Raw genomic sequence first — 17,968 nt, 5'->3', positions numbered from 1 at the left:
TTGAGAGCTACCAAGGCTGAAATATTTAGCACCTTACTAGTTAAATTTTATAATAAGCGTCTCCTTTAAAATTAACAAGGTAGTTCTGCTGGAAATCTTACTTGTAGATGTATGCCATTGCTTAGTCTCTTGAAAATCCAGCATCACCTCCATACATGATGGAGCATTAAATATTTTTGATGAAAATATGTCAACATAATAGTTTTCAAGAGGCTAAGAATGTTTAAATGCTGCTTGCTATTATGAGAACTCACAAATCCTTCACTTATTTGAGAATTGTCAAATAATACTTTGCCAGATTTTCTTTAAATTGGCTTTAACCTCCACTGTTTTTCCTGTTTTGGAAGAATATATTGCTTATAACTAACCATTATACTTTTTCATAATGTTTTACAAATAAGTTTACATTCTAATCTGGCACATTCCTCTCCATTTGACAAGTAAAGTCATTTTGAAATAGTATATTAGATATGTATTATATTATTTATATTATATTAGCTTGTTGACTAATATGTTACTATTCTCCTAAGGAAATTAGTTAAATTTCTAGATAAAATTAATATTGTCAGTGTCTGCATCATTTCTGTTGCCTATTTGCTAATTTTACTTTTTAACTACTTGTTTAAACAATCCAAGTTTAAATCACTTCATCTGTATATATATATTTTTCTCATTCTTCTTTTAAAAATAATTCTAATCTTATCTCTAACAAACTGATAGACTAATTAAACATAAATAGCTGGTTCAGGAATAATTCCTACATTAATAATAAATTTTTTCTGTCTGTCAAAATGACATCTTTCTTTATGTATTGTTTGGCCCTTTCCATGTTCAAAATCTTTTGATTTTTAAAAACAAATATGTTATATAGAAATGTGAAGCTTCTTTGTAGTTAATCATTGTTTATTCCTGGACAATCCTTTTCAACATGTTTCCCCTTAATTCTCATCTTTTCATATCTTTGGTATTAAAGGCATCAAGTATCAGATTTTGTACTGATTTGGTTTATTGTATCTTATACTGTCTGAATGAAGGAAATTACATCAATACGAACTACAATAATATCATAAGGAAGTTAAAACCAAAAGTTAATTGCTTCAATAAAGAGATCAAAAGAACCCAGAAAACTCCGTTACCAAACATCTAACTCATACTTGAACAAGAGGAAAACAATGAGTCACATTGTTTTAAGAAAATTGCAAATCTTTTTTATTCATCTGAAGTTTCTTATGAAGATAAAGGCCCATTTTTTTCAACATCAACATATCACTAGTATTGCTATATGGCAGCAACAAATAAAACATCATTAACATTAAAGAACTAAAAATTAATATCACCCAAGACAATGGAGAGGCACATGTCCCTTTGTGTACAGTAAACTACAAAGAAGAAAGTGAATATGCAATTGTATGTTAGGACAAGAATATAGGCTAATATCATGACAGGAGTAAGGGATGACAGGCCAATTGTTATAATGTCAAAAAGAGGAAGACGTTCAACATTCTGTTGATGAATTTTCAGAAGGAAGCACAAGAGTCAATCAAGATGAGCAGTCAAGGATGACTTTCAATTTATATCATTTGATGGAACTTGAGTTAATGATATCACTTACCTATTTGAATATTCTTCCAGTAAGTATAACAATCCAAATTTTAAACATTTTCCTATATTTATTACATGAAATATAGTCTTGAGATTTTTTTTTTCATTTAATGATCAGATAGTTTTGGAGTTATAATGGGAAACCATTTAGACAGGGCCTCAAGTGGGGTTCATATTAAATTGAACATTTAGGAACGAAAAGTACAGTATGTTTAACCAAATTATCAATAGTTACATATTATTTCAGTATTACCTTCTCTAGAATGCTCCCTCCTTCCCTCCCTCCCTCTGGGTTTTCACATTTATTTCTAATAGAATGTGAGCTTGTTCTTCAAATCTATTTTTGTTAAAGAGAATAAAATTCATTACTTGGTATTTAGGTCTATCAAAGTAGTTAAATGCTATATTAAACAGCAAACATAAGTTAATATTGTACAATGCCAGAGAGTACATCTACAACTCAATTTGCTCATTTACAATTCAATCAGGGTATAATTTAGCTTTTTTATTTTTTAATGATTATATTGCTATACATTTCAAATAATACTTGAACTGTTTCAAACTACATAGTCATTTTACAAGTCTAAATATTCTTATTCAGTATGCTTAGTCTGATTTCTTAATTGAATAAGTACCTGCATGGCTGCCCATTCATATTTACAAAATATATCAACTTTCTTTTGGAAATACTTTTAAGTAGCAAAAACTAAAAACCAAAGAATTTATGGAACAGGTTTTGAATCTATATAAAATATCCATGATTTTTAGAGTCATTCTTGAATACCATCAATTTTACCCAATACTGTGAAACATCTAAATGTCACTGAACTCATTTTGTTATTCAAAATAAGAACATATGCTTACTTAGACACATCAAAAGCTTATTGCAGGGCTAATTCTACCTGTAGGTATAATATGTAGATGCTTCCATTGCTTGATTTTGGTAGCATATGGTCCCCCCTCTCCCAACAAATTTCTCCACAAAACCACTCAGGAGTTTAAAATTTCTCAATGAGATAGGATTCGATAAGGTTATACCTAGGTAACATCTTGACTTAAATTCACTTTAAAGTGCGCATGACTGATTGCAGACACTATCTTAAGAGGAATTGCATCAAACAGGTAGAGAAAAGGAGGAAATTGCTCATAAAATGAAATAGTGAGGCTAAAAATGAGCTTCACAGAGCAGGGTTTATGTTTTAGAAAGTAAATAATCTGTCACAGTGTTATCTATGACTAGCCTTGTCTCACAATATTCAGTATAAAGTAGAATCACTCTTAAGTGTTTTAGTTGAAGTAGCAGGAAAGAGTAAGCAAGAATGAATTAGCAGAGATTTGAACTTAACCAAGTCAAGAATGAAAAATGGAACAGACCCATATAATGTGCTAAATTTTGAATTTAACTCAATGCAAATAACACACATAGGTGTATTTTGTGTATCTCTTTTCTAAACTGCAAATTGAAACTTTTTTCCCCCAAAAAAGACATTTAATGAACCAGTTTGAATCAGTATTGAACCTATTTTCTAAACTACTGAATCAGAACAAAACTGAAAGCTCAAACTACCTCAGCATTGAAATGACATCCTATTTACTTCCACTTCACAGTTATATGGTAGTTTTTGCCTACAAAACAGTCTCACAACATATAGCAGAGTAATGAAACAGTGATCAATCATGCAAGCATTTAGTAAGTACCTACTATGTGCTGGACACTAAGGAAAGATCAGTGTATTATATTTTTCAGCTAACCTCTTGTTTTAATATTTAAATTATAACAATACAATAACTAGAAAACAATCAGTGTGTCAATGACTTTAAGTCACTTCAATTATATTTTTTCAAAGAGTAAAAATGCAATTAAATTTACACTTTCACATTAATAGTGCAAAACAGTGTCCTTTCCTGAAAAAAAGGAGCTGAGGATTATCCTCAAGAGAAATTTTAAATAAAGTAGATTTTTGCTGTCTTTCTAAGGGCTTTGAAAGTCTGAGAAAAATACTCATCAAGAAAAGCTTAAACTGACTAATACAATCTATTCAGCTAAAATAATGAATATCAGAAGCACATTCAGTATTAAACACTTTTCAAAATTACTTCAAAGAACAAATGACAAAAAGAACCAAAAATAACGAAATATCTGTTAGGTATCCCAGATACAAAGAAGAACGGATCTACGGGTTACTTGCATTGTCTGAATTTATGACACCTGGTGACTTAGTCCACTTTCATCTCTCCTGAAGGTTGAATATGTGGGGAGTTTTCCTTGGTTGTGTCAGGCTTAATTTCAGTCCCATTCTATCTATTCATTGATCTATTGTGTTCACCATTCACTTTTACTTGGTCTTCAGACACATGGACCATGGGTTTGGCCCTGTAAATGATAGGGTTACAAAAATTATCCACCTTCTTGGATTTCACAACTATTTCATTACTTTCACCATAGGATCTTGAGTGAGGTTTAATTGTTCTAATGCATTCATCTTATCGTTCAACCAATTCATGGCTTCAATGATAAATTTTAAATTTGCCCAGTTTTTCCATATTAGCAGCATATAAATGATCATATTTTACATTCTTATTTTTAAATGCCCCTACCACTTTCATAAGTAGCTGGATCCCCTTTCCCAAGTCAATTAAATTTTTTGGTCTCTTCTAGTTCTATGTACTTAATTTGAATAGGTTAGTCAAATTTCTTTAATTCCTGAAGTTTATCTACATAAATTTAATTTGGTTGGGCTGCTCCATTTTCATAAAGTCATTTTTTTTGTATTTTCCAACATTGAAGCCAGTTTACTATCTTCTGCAGTGACAAGTTTTTGCATGGCCTGTCTCTGAAATCATATACATACTCTAAAACAGCATTCTTGGCATCATTTCTTTCTTTCTCTAATTTGTTCTGCCTGATCATCTTTCCCTCATTCTCTATGCAATTGTTGATGACATCCTGGCCCAGCTGTCTGTATGGGCTACTCTGGATAGGCAGATCGAGTACTCTTGACTTACTTTTTTTTTTTGAAGTGTTCTGGTTTGCTTACTTTTGTTGGTCTGAAGGTGCTGCCTTTATTTTGACATCTGTATAACCAATTTCCTCTTCTCAGCATGTTTTTATAATGCTGTTCTTGGTCAACCTGCATTTTATTCATCTCCTCTTTACCTTCATTCTTAAATGATTACTCTGTTTCCTTAGGTGATCCCCTTCCAGACTTTGCTTCTCAATTACTGTTGCACTAGTCACACTGAAGAGGCTATATAAATAACTGGTTCTCTGAGCCAGTGACCATTTTAAGTATACAAAAAGATATACTGAAAATTAGTTTAATATTTCATGCATTTAACAGTCAAACGAGAACAATATAAGAAGTACACAAAACTAGATTATGTTATATTACTCCCAGTAAGCAAATGTATCCTTATGGAACCAAAAGCAGCCAATGTTTGGACAGAAACGCAATCAAAACTCATTCTAACTATTCTCCTTTTTTCTTCTACTTCCATTGGTTTCTGAAATGGACAATAAGATAACTCCTGAAATCTATAGTTTTATTGGTTAATTGTGTCCCAGTTTCCTATTGGTTTCACCATCCAGGGAACACCAGGGCACTCATAACGTCTTGGGAGAATTTTAGGCATAATACAAAATGGGAAAAAAAAAATTTGTCACTTCCTGGTTGTTTGGAACTTTTTGTCTTTATTTTATGTTTGTTTATTGAAGTAACAAAAATGAAGGAATTAAAATGTAGTATTTCATCAAAGGTACAATGAGTTTTAAGAAATGAATAAATAAATACCACAAGCATAGTTCCATCAATCTGTAGACAGAATGAACATTACTATGGGTCCTTAGAAAACACTGTTGCATAAATGAATGTTTAAAAAGAGTAAGGAATGTAAATTTGTGATTTCCACATTGGGCAGCTGCCCACCTCAGAGAGAACTCTGATTACAAATACCATTTTAACAACTGGTTCATCAAACTCAACATAAAATTAGGTTCTGCCAAACTGGTGTGAATGGGTTGAATCCCATCACTGAGTATAATATGCTTCTAAGACAAATGGTTCTTTCATGTGAAAGGTAATGACTTTTGAAAACGGAGCAAGAAATTCTTACTGAACGTTTTTCGTTATCATTTCATTCTCAAAAGAATATTTACTTATTATCACCTTTTACTATTCCACAAAACCAATGGTGATTCGATTTTTCCTTTATCACATATCAATCTAGCATATGGATACCCAGATTCAAACACAGCTATGTGGTCCCATATGAAACTTTAGTATTATCATTTTTTCCATCTTCTAGAACTCAGATAATCCTTTCTGTGATATATATATATGTATAAATATTATGTATGAATTTATGTGCATGTGTGACTATGTGTATGTGAGGTTCATTGTAAGCAGCTGGAGGCTCACTTGTTCTCTCACCTTACATCCTTGGCACATAGGTCTAGGAAAGAGTAGTCAGATTTTCTTCTTCCTAAGCCCTGTCACTTCCAAAGTCTCACTCAGATGTCATCTTAGCAGCTACTCCTTTGAAGTTCTTATAAAGGGCTGTATGGGACATTTAGGAAGGACTAACATCTCTGGCAAGCCCTTTTCAAGGCTACTCATCCATCTTTGGTGTCCACCTGTCACCTATCTCTTGTGGATCCAAGAAGTTGTAGCATATGCACCCAGGTGTATTTCAGCAGGCAGGTTAAACAAGGTGAGGCTAACCAACAAGCCTCAAGCTTGTTGATAAGTTAGGGGATCTCTATCCCAGATATGTGAAAATTTCCCCAGCAGAATAGGTGAATGAGAACAATTTGTTTCAATGGCCACAAAGGCAGCAGAAGTAAGTGCTGTGGAACACTGAGAATTTGGTTAAACACTGAAGACACCAAGATCATGCACTACTTCCCCAGGCCATTGCCAGTCATCTTGAGTTTTGTTCTGCCACTAGACTTTGATGACAATGCAAGAGAGAGAATGAGGCTTATAACCTTGAGCAACTCTACCTCACAAATCCACAAACTCAATTCATAAATAAGTCAGGATACCACCCTGTCATTGGTCCTTGAGAGAAACGATAAATTTAGACCCTCTATTTTATTCCAAACTATCTCCAATCAGTATTATTCAGTTTGCTATGATTCCATAGGAGAAATGATTCTATGTTTTGTATAGTAGGCCCTAGATTATAAATTCACTTGCCTAACCACAAGAATGCTGACAAAGATATCGCCAATCTCTTTTATTCAAAAGTCCAAATACAATGTCAGTGGAAAACTTTGGTGTGATATAGAAAGACCCCAATTTGTTTTGGTATCCCTGTACTATCTATACCATCTCCTCTTGCCCAACTTGAGAAAGAGCCCAACTATCTTACATTCACTTAATCAGAATACATGCCTCATACTTTGCCCAACCTGTGACCCCTTCTTCCTCCAACATCATTTTTGACTCTCAGGAGCAAGGCCTATCAACCAGTGAAATCTAACTTTGCCCCTTCTAAGTATTTGTGTATCAAACTCTTTAGAAATAAGACCCTGGGGACTAGGGGGCATCTTAGATCATGAGGAAAATCTGAGGTCCATTTTATTAGGGGGTCTATGGATCCTTTAAATAAAGTGTTGCTGGTCTAGAATTCTGCTTCTGTGGATTTTTTTTGGTAGATTAGACAAAATAGGACCCCATATCCTCTTTGAGAAATGAAAGGTGAACAACTATTTGTGTATACATATGTGTCCAGCTTTTAAGCACATTTTGGCACATAGTAAAATTTAATAAAAACTTGCTGATTGTACCATCTTGTCCATATCTCTAAGTAATTTCCCCCTCCTTTCTCCATGAGTTCAGCACCTTCTCAAAGAATTCTTCTATTGCTTTTGACTTTAAAGACTACTTTGTCTCTAACCCAATGGCTTTTATTTCTCTACTCTACTTCAGATATCCAGAGTAGTGATTATCTCTTAGACCTCATCACTCTAAACTGTTTTGCCTACATGACTGAAATCTGAAAATATACTGATTACAATCTCCTGACCTATTTTCCTCTGCCCCTCTAATTCTAAATTTATTTTTTAAAATCACAAAATCTAGCCCATCACTCCAAATCTTTTATTATTTTACTTCCTTCACATTCTTAATGGTATCCAGTTCTTAGAGGTACCCAGTTCAACTATATGCTGTCCACAATGCTTTTGTTTCTGTTCCCTTCTTCTTCCCCTACTCACATTCTGATAATCTTTGATACTAGGCTACCTTTATCATTTCTCTTTTCCACTCTGATTTCTGAATTGCTGAATTCTCCTGAAAGAAATCATATAACAACCCTGATGACTGAATCTATTATTATACAATAACAAATGGACATTAAATTCCTTTATCCTTCTCTGATTGGCTCCTTATCATACTTCCCAAATGAGCTGTCTCAAACTTTTTTCCTTTTTCTTAACGAAGATACCAAATTCTGCTCACCTCTTTCCTAACATGAAATTAACACCAACTTTTCTGAGAAACAGATCACCTATTATGAATATTTTTTATAATCCAAACTTCTATTTTTACATTTTTTCACCTCCTTTGATCACATAGGCTAAGGTGGCCTCCTCCTCTCATGGGTGAAACCTTCTGCTTATATTCTTTACCCCATATTCTCTTCACTCCTTTCTTCATCTGAATTCAGTCTTTCTAAACCACAGAAGCATGGTTTCTTCCCTGCTGCCTATAAATTTACTCAATTTCCTCAATTTTGAAAAAGAGTTCCCTCAAAAGGTTTTTTTGGTCACATTTTTATTGTTTTTCATCCATATGTACACGTATACTCTTAAAGTAAGAAAATTTCCTTCCACCCTCCCTTCCCACCCCCCTCCCCTCAGTGGCAAACAGGTTAGTATTTTACATACATATTTTTGATAAACATGTTTACAGATTAATAATTTTAAAATGAAAAATTAGGATTAAGGGAAAGAGATAGATGAGATAATTTTTATAATTTTTTTTTGGTTTTGCTTTGTTTTGTTCTGTTTTTCTTCCACTGGATGGGGATAACATCGTCCATAGATGGTCTAATACAGTTGCCCTAGCTCTCTGAACTGCTGAGAGGAGCCATTCATCAAGGTTGATCATCTCACAATGTTCTTGTTAATGTGTGCATTGTTCTCTTGGTACTGCTCGCTTTGCTCAACAATAGATCCTATAACTCATTCCATGATTCTCTAGAGTCCAACCATTTATGGTATCTTATAGAACAATAATATTCCATAGTATTCATGTACCATTACTTGTTTAGCCATTCTCCAATTGAAAGGCAATCCCTCAATTTCCAATTTTTTGCCACTACAAAAAAAGCTGCTATGAATATTTTAGACATGTGGGACTTTTTCCCATTTTTTATGATTTCTTCTGGATATAGGCCTAGAACTGAAATTACTGGATCAAAGGGAATGAACATATTTATTGCTCTTTGGGCATAGTTCTATATCGCTCTCCAGAATGGTTGGATCTGTTCACATCTCCATCGGCAATGCATTAATGTCCCAATCCTCCCCCAACCTCTCCACCATTGATCATTTTCCCTTTCTCTCATCTTGGCCAATCTTCTAGGTGTGAGGTGATACCTCACAGTTGTTTTAATTTGCATTTCTCTAATCAATAATGATTTCAAGCATTTCTTCATATGATTATATATAGTTTTAATTTCTTCATTTGAAAACTGTCTATTCATATCCTTTGACTATTTATCAATTGGAAAATGACTTGTAATCTTATACATTTGATGCAATTCTCTATATATTTTAGAAATGAGACCTTTAGCAGAACTCCTAGTTGTAAAGATTGTTTTCCAGCTTTCTGCTTTCCTTCTAATTTTGGCAGCATTTATTTTATTAGGGCAAAAAATGTTTTAATAGTCAAAATCATTAATTTTGAAGTTTATAATGTGCTCTAATTCTTGTTTGGCCATTAAGTTTATCCTCTTTCCATAGATCTGATAGATAGGGGTCTCTAAGTTTACCATCATGCTTTGCTTCCTTATTACCAATTCTGATTCCTTCAATTTCTTTTTCTTCTCTTATTGCTATAGCTAGCATTTCTACCACTATATTGAATAGTAATGGTGATAATGGGCATCCTTGTTTCACCCTTATTTTATTGGAAATGTTCCAAGTTTATTCCTATTACATGTATTTGTTGGTGGTTTTAGATGAATACTATTTATTATTTTAAAGAAGACTCCATTTATTTCTAAACTTTTTTTAGTGTTTTTAATAGGAATGGATGGTATATTTTAGAAAAGGCTTTTTCAGCATCCACTGAGATAATCATAAGATTTTTGTTGGTTTTGCTATTGATATGTTCAGTTATGTTGAATGTTTTCCCATTATTGAACCATCCCTGCCTACCTGATATAAATCCTACCTGATCAGTGTATTATCCTAGAAATAACTTGCTATAGTCTCACTGCTAAAATTTTATTAAAGATTTTTGTATTAATATTCATTAGGGATATTGACAGGTTAGGGTGGTTTATTTGCCATATCCCTATGACAAATATTGCTTGTGCCTTGTCTCTAGCCTCTTCACCAAAAAGTTCTACACCATGCTTCCATACTCAGGTTCCTTGATTTCCTCCTGAGAATGTTTAAAATGCAGGACCATGTTTTACACAAGGTACAAAATACAGTCTCAGTAATTTTTTTTATATTGGCACCATTCAATTTTTTTTATTTCTAAAGGTTAGTACAGTTCTATATGTTTGCATAAGGCAAAACTGCTCACAAGTAAATCATCACTATCATCCAGTTTATGATATTTTGGTTTCCCAAAACTTCCATGCTCTTGAATCTGTGAATTTCAGCCTTGGGAATCTCATCCTTATTGATGTTTAAACTTAAATAGAATGCATACTTTTAAATTAACAACTTATTGGAAATGATGGAGCCCTGCTTTTTTGCTCCTGCTGTGTGCACTTTGTGTGGGTCTTACATCTGGTTGCCACTGAGCATATTGGCACATTCCCAACCAATACATTAGAATCAGTGGGGGGTGTTTAGAGGGGCCATAAAACAAGAGTGACTACAGCTGGAATGAGTACACATGTGATAGCTTCTTGACTCTTACCTCCTTGAAGATAATTGTGCTATTTTTGCACATGAACAATAATCTAGCTGTGGTCCTTCCCTCTCACATAGCCCCACTACACAGAACACAGATATATACACACACAGAGTCAGAACATGAAAAGAAAAAAATCATTACAAATTGCATCCTGTTATAAGTCATCATAAGAAACTTTTCCATGAACAGATTGATTGACAATTCTCAGTGGTAGTATTATGGGAGGCCTTATGGGCCACATTAACCTAGCCTTTCCTGTCTTATTAGGACAAAAGAAAAAAGTAAGGAACTTCAATTTTTTTCAAATGATTAAAAAAAAAATCTGAGACACTATTTATAAATCCAGAGGTACCTGATATTTATACTTAAATATTTAGAGTGCCTTTCACATCAGTACTCATATATGGGAGAAATTATCTGAGATCTGAGAGCTAGCATTTTCAAAATTTTTTAAACAAAAATAAATAGGAAAGCAGTATTAATAAAATGATTAAAATGAAACTATTTGATCCAATTATTCCCCTTTAATGTTGCTATAGATTTTTAAATGACTTTTTTACCTTTTCTATGATAAAAAAAAAGCTTTCTTTTCTTCCTTTTTTAGTAGGTTACCCACGCAATGGATAAGCCATCAGTGTTGAGCACCATACCAATAAAATCCACTCAAAATAAGCATTAAATTTTTCTTATTACAGAATTAAAAACCAGTTTCAAGGCAGCAAGCTGACTAGGATGCAAGAAATCAGTGCTAGGAAGACCTAGATTCCAATCTTCCCTCACCCAAATGTAACCATGGGGCAAATCACTTTATCTGCTCTTCTCTTTTTTTTATTCCCTTCAAATTTGAAAGGTTTTATTTTCATTAGAAGAAAAACACAGTTGAGCACAAAAGCAGTCAAAATAACTCCTTCCTTCTCCTGTAAGGCTTCCAGCTGCCACTGGGGAACTATACAGTTCTCCAGATTTATAGTACTCTCCAGTGAACTCCCCCAAAGAAGAAATGTTTCATCAGAGGTCAGCAGGGGGACCATAACAACGCCTATCTCATCGGCTTCTTTTTGGGATCAAGAGATAATATATTTTAAGCAACAAATAAAAACTGGTCGTTATTATGCACGTAATATGATGCATTTCGTTGTGCCTGGCACGTCATAAGCATTTTCAAATATCACCTAAACTAATGAGTTTGGTTTTTTTTAAAACTGGGCTGCAAACGTGCTTACAAATAATGTCACTTACCAAAGTAAGGAGCAGGATGTGGAATTAAGTCCCCCCCACCCCTTACACCTCTGGAAACAGAGGCTCAAAGTGTTCGGTGACTTTCCCAGGTCATCAGGGGTTAGGTTTTAAAGCTCAGATTGCAGAGTGCATGCTCCCACTCTAGAAGGTTAGAAAACAGAGCAGTCTGGGCCGCACAGGGAAAGGCACCTGGAAAGGAAGGTCCTCGGGGGTCCGGGAAGAAGGTCTGGCCAGGAGGCCACCGCCCTCTCACCTGGCCTAGACTGGTGACTCAGGTTATACAGGAAGAATGACATCAGAAAGTGTGTGTGTGTCTGTGTGACACACCGAGTCAGGGAGAAGAGAACAGGAGGGAGCAAAAGCTGCTGGCCCGGGGCCCGCTCTCGGGGCGGCCCATTTCTAGCACCTCCCGGGCCCCGAGGACCCCCGCCCGCGGGCCCCGCGCCGAGCGTCCGCTGCCGTCGCAGCCCCTGCTCTTGCGGGCCTGCCGGGCCCCGAGGACCCCTGCCCGCGGGCGCCGCGCCGAGCGTCCGCTGCCGCCGCAGCCCCTGCTCTTGCGGGCCTCCCGGGCCCCGAGGACCCCCGCCCGCGGGCTCCGCGCCGAGCGTCCGCTGCCGCCGCAGCCCCTGCTCTAGCGGGCCTCCCGGGCCCCGAGGACCCCCGCCCGCGGGCTCCGCGCCGTCCCGAGGTCGCCGAGGGGCTGGGGAAAGGAGGGGCGGGCCTGGCAGAAAGAAGGGCAGCGCCCGGAAGGCTTCGGCGTCAGTCTCGCCCCTACGCAGGCTCTGCAGCTCCAACGCGCAGGCGCCTGGGCGGGGAGACCCACTTCTTCAAAAAAAAAAAGTGTGTTTGCTCCTTTCCCGGTCACCTGAGCTCTCAGCTGGGCGGCAGCGGCGGACCGGCGGCGCAGACCCCCGCACCCCCCACCAGCGGTCCAGGGGCCTGTGACCCGTCCCCCCCCCGTCCACTCCGATCCAGGGGATCCACCGGCGTTTTGCTAACCTAGCCCAGCCCGCCGCGTCGGAGCGGGGGTCTGTGATCATGGCCTCTCTTTTCAAGAAGAAGACGGTAGATGGTAAGTTTGGGGTTCCGGGGGCCCCGCGCTGGGTGCGGGAGCAGCTCCGGGTCCGCCTGTATCCCGGCTGCCCCTGGGGGGAGAAACCGGCCGGGGTGGGGGCGGGGTGGGGGCCGCCGGCACTTCCTGCTCCTGCCGTGGGAGGCGGGACTAGCGCTTCCACAAGTGACTTCACACCTCCGGCTGGGGTCACGGGGGCAGGGGTCACGGGGGCAGCGGCCTGGGCCAGGGTAGCCCCCTCCGCGGCGTTTGTGGGGAGACAGTGAGACCCACGCAGCCCCTTCAGAGTTGAGCGTTTCACTCATTAAAACAGATTCAATTGAACATTGAACTTTATCTCCCTCCATTTTCTCCCCTCCGGGAAAAAAAAAGTTGGGGGGAAAAAAACCCTTTCTAACAGAAAAGTCTAGTCCAGCAAAAACAATGACCGCAGTGGTCAAGTCCAAAATTACGTGTATTTAGTTACATATACCTGACACAGAGTAGGCTCTTAGTAAATGATTGATATGCGATGTATTACTGCTATGTATGTAATTTCTTTATGTGTTTGTGTTGGGTTTGTATCTTGATCTTTGGGCTGAACTGCTTCAGGAACCATCAGTACTGGAAGGGTGGGTGTGTGAAAACCTGAGGATACTCTCAGAATCAAAGGGCTAAAGGTGGATAAGGTCTCTGAGGTTGTCTGGTCCAAACCCATCACAGTTAAGTTCTTGGGAAGGAAGCCAGGTAGGGCGTTTAATATTTTCCCAAATACACACTGGGAATGAAAGACCAGTACTGGGATTTGAATCCAGATCCTCTGCTTCTAGAGTCTGATTTTTTTTCCCCCCTTTGTACCACTCTTTAAGGAGGGACTCAAATAAATGCTTGTGGAAGAGCACTCTGGGTTACTTAATTACTTCAATGTTTAATTTTGGATCCACTCAAAGTAATGGCTTTGTCCACTTTATTATATCCTCCCATATTTATGAAGTGGTGTCAAAAGTCATTTTCTTCATGGCTTTATTACCACTTACTAGTGACAGAAAAGAGGAAGGATAATATGCCTATTTAAAAAACTTCCTTGAAAGTTTTAGAGGATTTTTTAAAACCTATTAATAATACCTCAAGTGGTTAACATAGGAAAAAGTGAGCAAATATGTATACTGTCTACTTATTCTTGCCTATATTTCTATTTCATATATTCATTAAACAGTTTGAATTTTAATTATTAATAACAAATCAATTTTTAAATTGTTAAACATTTTTTACCTTTGAATTTGGAAAAAAATTGATAATTACCTCTTTAATTCTATGAAATTTAACAAACATTCAACACCTGTTACTTGCAAAGACCTTGATACTAAGAATGCACAAATGAAATAATGAATTGTAAAAAGTATTATTTTTAAAGTATTTTCATGTTCTGAATAACTTTTTTTTAGACTTAAAGAACTGTTACATTTTTAAAAAGCTTTTTATATAGATAACTGCACCCTCCCTGGCATCATGCCAGAATTATAAGAATATTTTGAAATATATAATAAATTTAATCTTTTACATGCTGTTGTAGTTAGAACCAAGAAGCACTTTGAAACATGTCTTATCAGCTCCACTACAAAAGAAGCAATGGTATTCAGTGATACTCACACAGTGGTTGGTACAAACAGAATGTTCTGTTCAGATTTGGAAATAATTCTTTTATTCTCTTCTGGTCATGTATCTTTTTGTTTTATTTGTTCAGATGTCAGTAGAATCATGATTTCTCACCACTAAGATAAAATTCTACCATTCATTTATTTCTTAACCATATGCTCAGAATGATTGCAGTAGTTTTGTTTTTATTAAATTTTGGTTAATTAAAAGTTATATTTTTGGAATGGATTGCCAACTTAAAAACTTAGAATACATTAATTATATTTGATGTTTAACTACTGATTTTATCATAATCTTCCTTTTATGAAGCATTTCAGGCTTTTAGTGAATGCCTCTAATTCTGGACATCTCTCATTGTAGTACTGTAGGAAATTTTTTTTTCATGTTTCTGATTAGTTTGGATTATGAATATTTAAGAGTTTATTGTGTATAAAGATAAAAGGATAAAGATAAGGAATGAATAAAAATTTTAATATTTTCAACAGATAATCACCTTAGAAGGATTTTTCTTATAAAAATTAGGACATTTATGAAGCTTTTATGTTAATAATTTAAAGTAACTTATATCGATTTTATTATCTACATTGCTGAGTTGCATAGTTCTTTTGGGAGCTTTTAGGGAGTCTCATCAAATAGAAAAAAAGGGGGAAGAAAAAGCCAGTAAGGATAACCAGTAAAAAGATGGAAGCACTGAACAATATGGTTGTTCAGTGAGAACACATATATATTCCATTGTCACTGAATTCATTATTCTTTAGTAAATGCTGTTTATTCTAACATCTGTTAATGAAGGCATCTTAGAGATTTTTGTGTGGTACTATTTCATTCTTATATGTACATAAATTTAAAACCTGTGTTTAGAAGGAGACATTCTAAGTTTAAAATTGTCTACCTCAACAAATTATTTAAAATAACTACTAGGACAGCTACTTGACAGCTAGTTTTCCTGAGTAATCACCTCAAGTTCTATCACGCTCTTAACACCATCTTTTTTTCTTTCATTATTTGATGTAGTGCTTTTTAAATTTTTCTTCCTGGTGTTATTTAAAGTTTTTGATTTTTTTTTTAATTCTCTTTTCCCTTAGAGATGATGGAAGTGTTGTGGCTAAGCAATAATGAGGCTATATATTATGCTTTTTAATGCTGTTTTATGCATTTCTTCTAGATAAATCCTTTGACTCAATGATTATTGATCATAAGAGCCTTTTGTTGCATGCTCTCTTTTCATCTATTTCAGCTGTAATGAAATCTTGATATATAATTTGTAGGCACAATGTGTTATAGTTTACATGTCTTGAGAGAATTTGATTTTTTTTCCTTTCAGTTGATAGATACATTATGTAATAAATCATTAAAAAATACTGTTCTTACAAATTAACCAAAAATTAACATTTTCTTCCATAGTAATTTGTTTAATTCAATATTGGCTTAAAATGAATAAACCATCACACTGATAATGAGAATAGTACAATGCCAAATACTTGTTTTTGTTTTGTTTTTTTAATTGGGAAATAAATTTAAAGTCTTTGTAGGGTGGGGAGGGAAGAGTATTATTACAGATGTCTTTTCCTTCAGTGAACTAATAATAATGACCTATTTTTGTAGCTAAGTATGAACTTATAACTCAAGATGCCATTAGTGTTTATCATACTCACATAATTGACAAATTACTGGAGCACTTTTTTTCAGCTACCCATGTGTATTAGGTTCTTGGAGTACTGTTTATCTTGGATATATCATTCTCATCTCCACTGAATGTTTACTCCAACATAGAACTGGAATTGAATCTGTGACTTCATTGGTATAGGAAATTCCCTTTACCTGTGCAGGTCAGAATATCCCCTGCAATTTCTAATCTTAGAAAGTTGTCTAGAGCACTGGGTGGTTAAATGACTTGCCAAAAGTCATATTGCCATAGCATATGGGGATAGAGTTTGACTCCAAGTCTTGCTGGCTCCAGGGCCAGCTGTACAATGCTGCATACTTAAATCAGTTTTTTCTTACTGAATAAAGCACCTACCATGTGCCAGGCTTTGTTCATGATCCTTGAGATACAAGTACGAAGAATGAAACCCCTTATTTTCAAAGAGTTTATATTCTCATACAGGACACAGCAAGTACATATTAAAATAAGTACAGCATAAATATGAACTTCACAAATGGGATCATGAGGAGTCAGGAAAGAAAAATGACTGAGCAACAACAAATAGAAATATGGGCAAGGAATTGATGTGTATGTATATTTATATGCTGTTTATACTAGTAACTTTTTTCAATATTTTATAGAGCAAAACATTTTTAAAAGGTCAAAATAAAAACCTCACCGGAGTAGGAAAATAAGAAACTCCGAAAAGGACCCCAGCAAGTATACTAGCATTAGCTTTTATATTTAATACAATTGCCTGGCCAGAACAGATCCAAGTCTCCCATTTTTGCTACTCAAAAGAGAACTTGACTGTTGTCCAGATGAACAGTGGAAATTACCCACTGTGAGCTGCCAAAACTCTTGTTTAAAATCCAATCATCAGCAAGTTTAAGGTTGAATACAGGTAATTTGTTAGGGAGGACACTCAGAAATGTTGGCATCCAAAAAGGTATCATACAGAAGATAGTGCCTGAGCTGTATCTTAGAGGAAGAGAGACTTTGAGGTAAAGAGGGAGGTCAGTATAAAAGACTTAGAATATAGAGGTGATTAATGTGTCTGTAACAGAAAGAAGACCAATTTGATTGGATTGCTGAGTGTGGGAGGGTGAAAAATGTCCAGTGAGATTAGAAAGATAGATTGGGGTCAAGTTGTGTAAAGCCTTAAAAGATAAACCAAGTAGTCCTTTCTTTAGGCAACTATGTATAGGATGAATTGGAGTGAGGAGAGACTAGAGGCAGGGAGACATAATACTTAAAGATTTCATTTAGAGACATCTATTATTGTTTGAATGTGTGATAGGTTTGTGTGACTTTTTCAGGCTAACTTTTCCCATTTTCTTCAGCTAATCTCAGATGGCATGATTTTCAATTTTCTCATTGTCTTGGTTCCCCACCTTTGTGGTTCTTTGATATTTGTTTGAAGTCAATCTTTTATTCTTTAAGTAAACAAAGTGAAGTAAATCACTATTAAATATCTGATTTTCAAAATTAACCTTTTAGGGTAGGAATTCTCCGATTTTCTTCTGCAAGAATTTAATGTAGTGACTGTTAATCAACAGTATTAAGAATTTACTATGTTCTAGATACTAAACTAAAAATTAGAATACAAAAAAGTAAAAAGCTTTTGCCCTCAAGGAGCTTCCATTCTTTTGGGGGAAACAACAGATACAT

The 17,968-nt window shown here is 35.8% G+C and overlaps 1 protein-coding gene and 1 pseudogene across 1 annotated transcript in view; one reads left to right on the top strand and one right to left on the bottom strand.

Annotated features, from left to right (window-relative positions):
• Nucleotides 1-1,929: 1,929 nt before the first annotated feature.
• On the bottom strand, nt 1,930-12,985 carry LOC141492320 (heat shock 70 kDa protein 4L pseudogene; annotated as a pseudogene).
• Nucleotides 12,767-17,968, top strand: part of CHMP2B (charged multivesicular body protein 2B) — a 19,580-nt gene continuing 14,378 nt past the window's right edge. Inside the window, exon 1 of the mRNA XM_074192288.1 lies at nt 12,767-13,017. Coding sequence (XP_074048389.1) covers nt 12,984-13,017 — 34 coding nt within the window. The 5' untranslated portion in view covers nt 12,767-12,983. The remainder of the gene's footprint in view (nt 13,018-17,968) is intronic.

The sequence above is a fragment of the Macrotis lagotis genome, chromosome 6 (assembly GCF_037893015.1).
Source record: "Macrotis lagotis isolate mMagLag1 chromosome 6, bilby.v1.9.chrom.fasta, whole genome shotgun sequence".
Taxonomy (NCBI): Eukaryota; Metazoa; Chordata; class Mammalia; order Peramelemorphia; family Peramelidae; genus Macrotis; species Macrotis lagotis.
The sequence above is the reverse complement of the archived record's forward strand: the minus strand, read 5'-3'. Positions and strand labels throughout refer to the sequence as shown.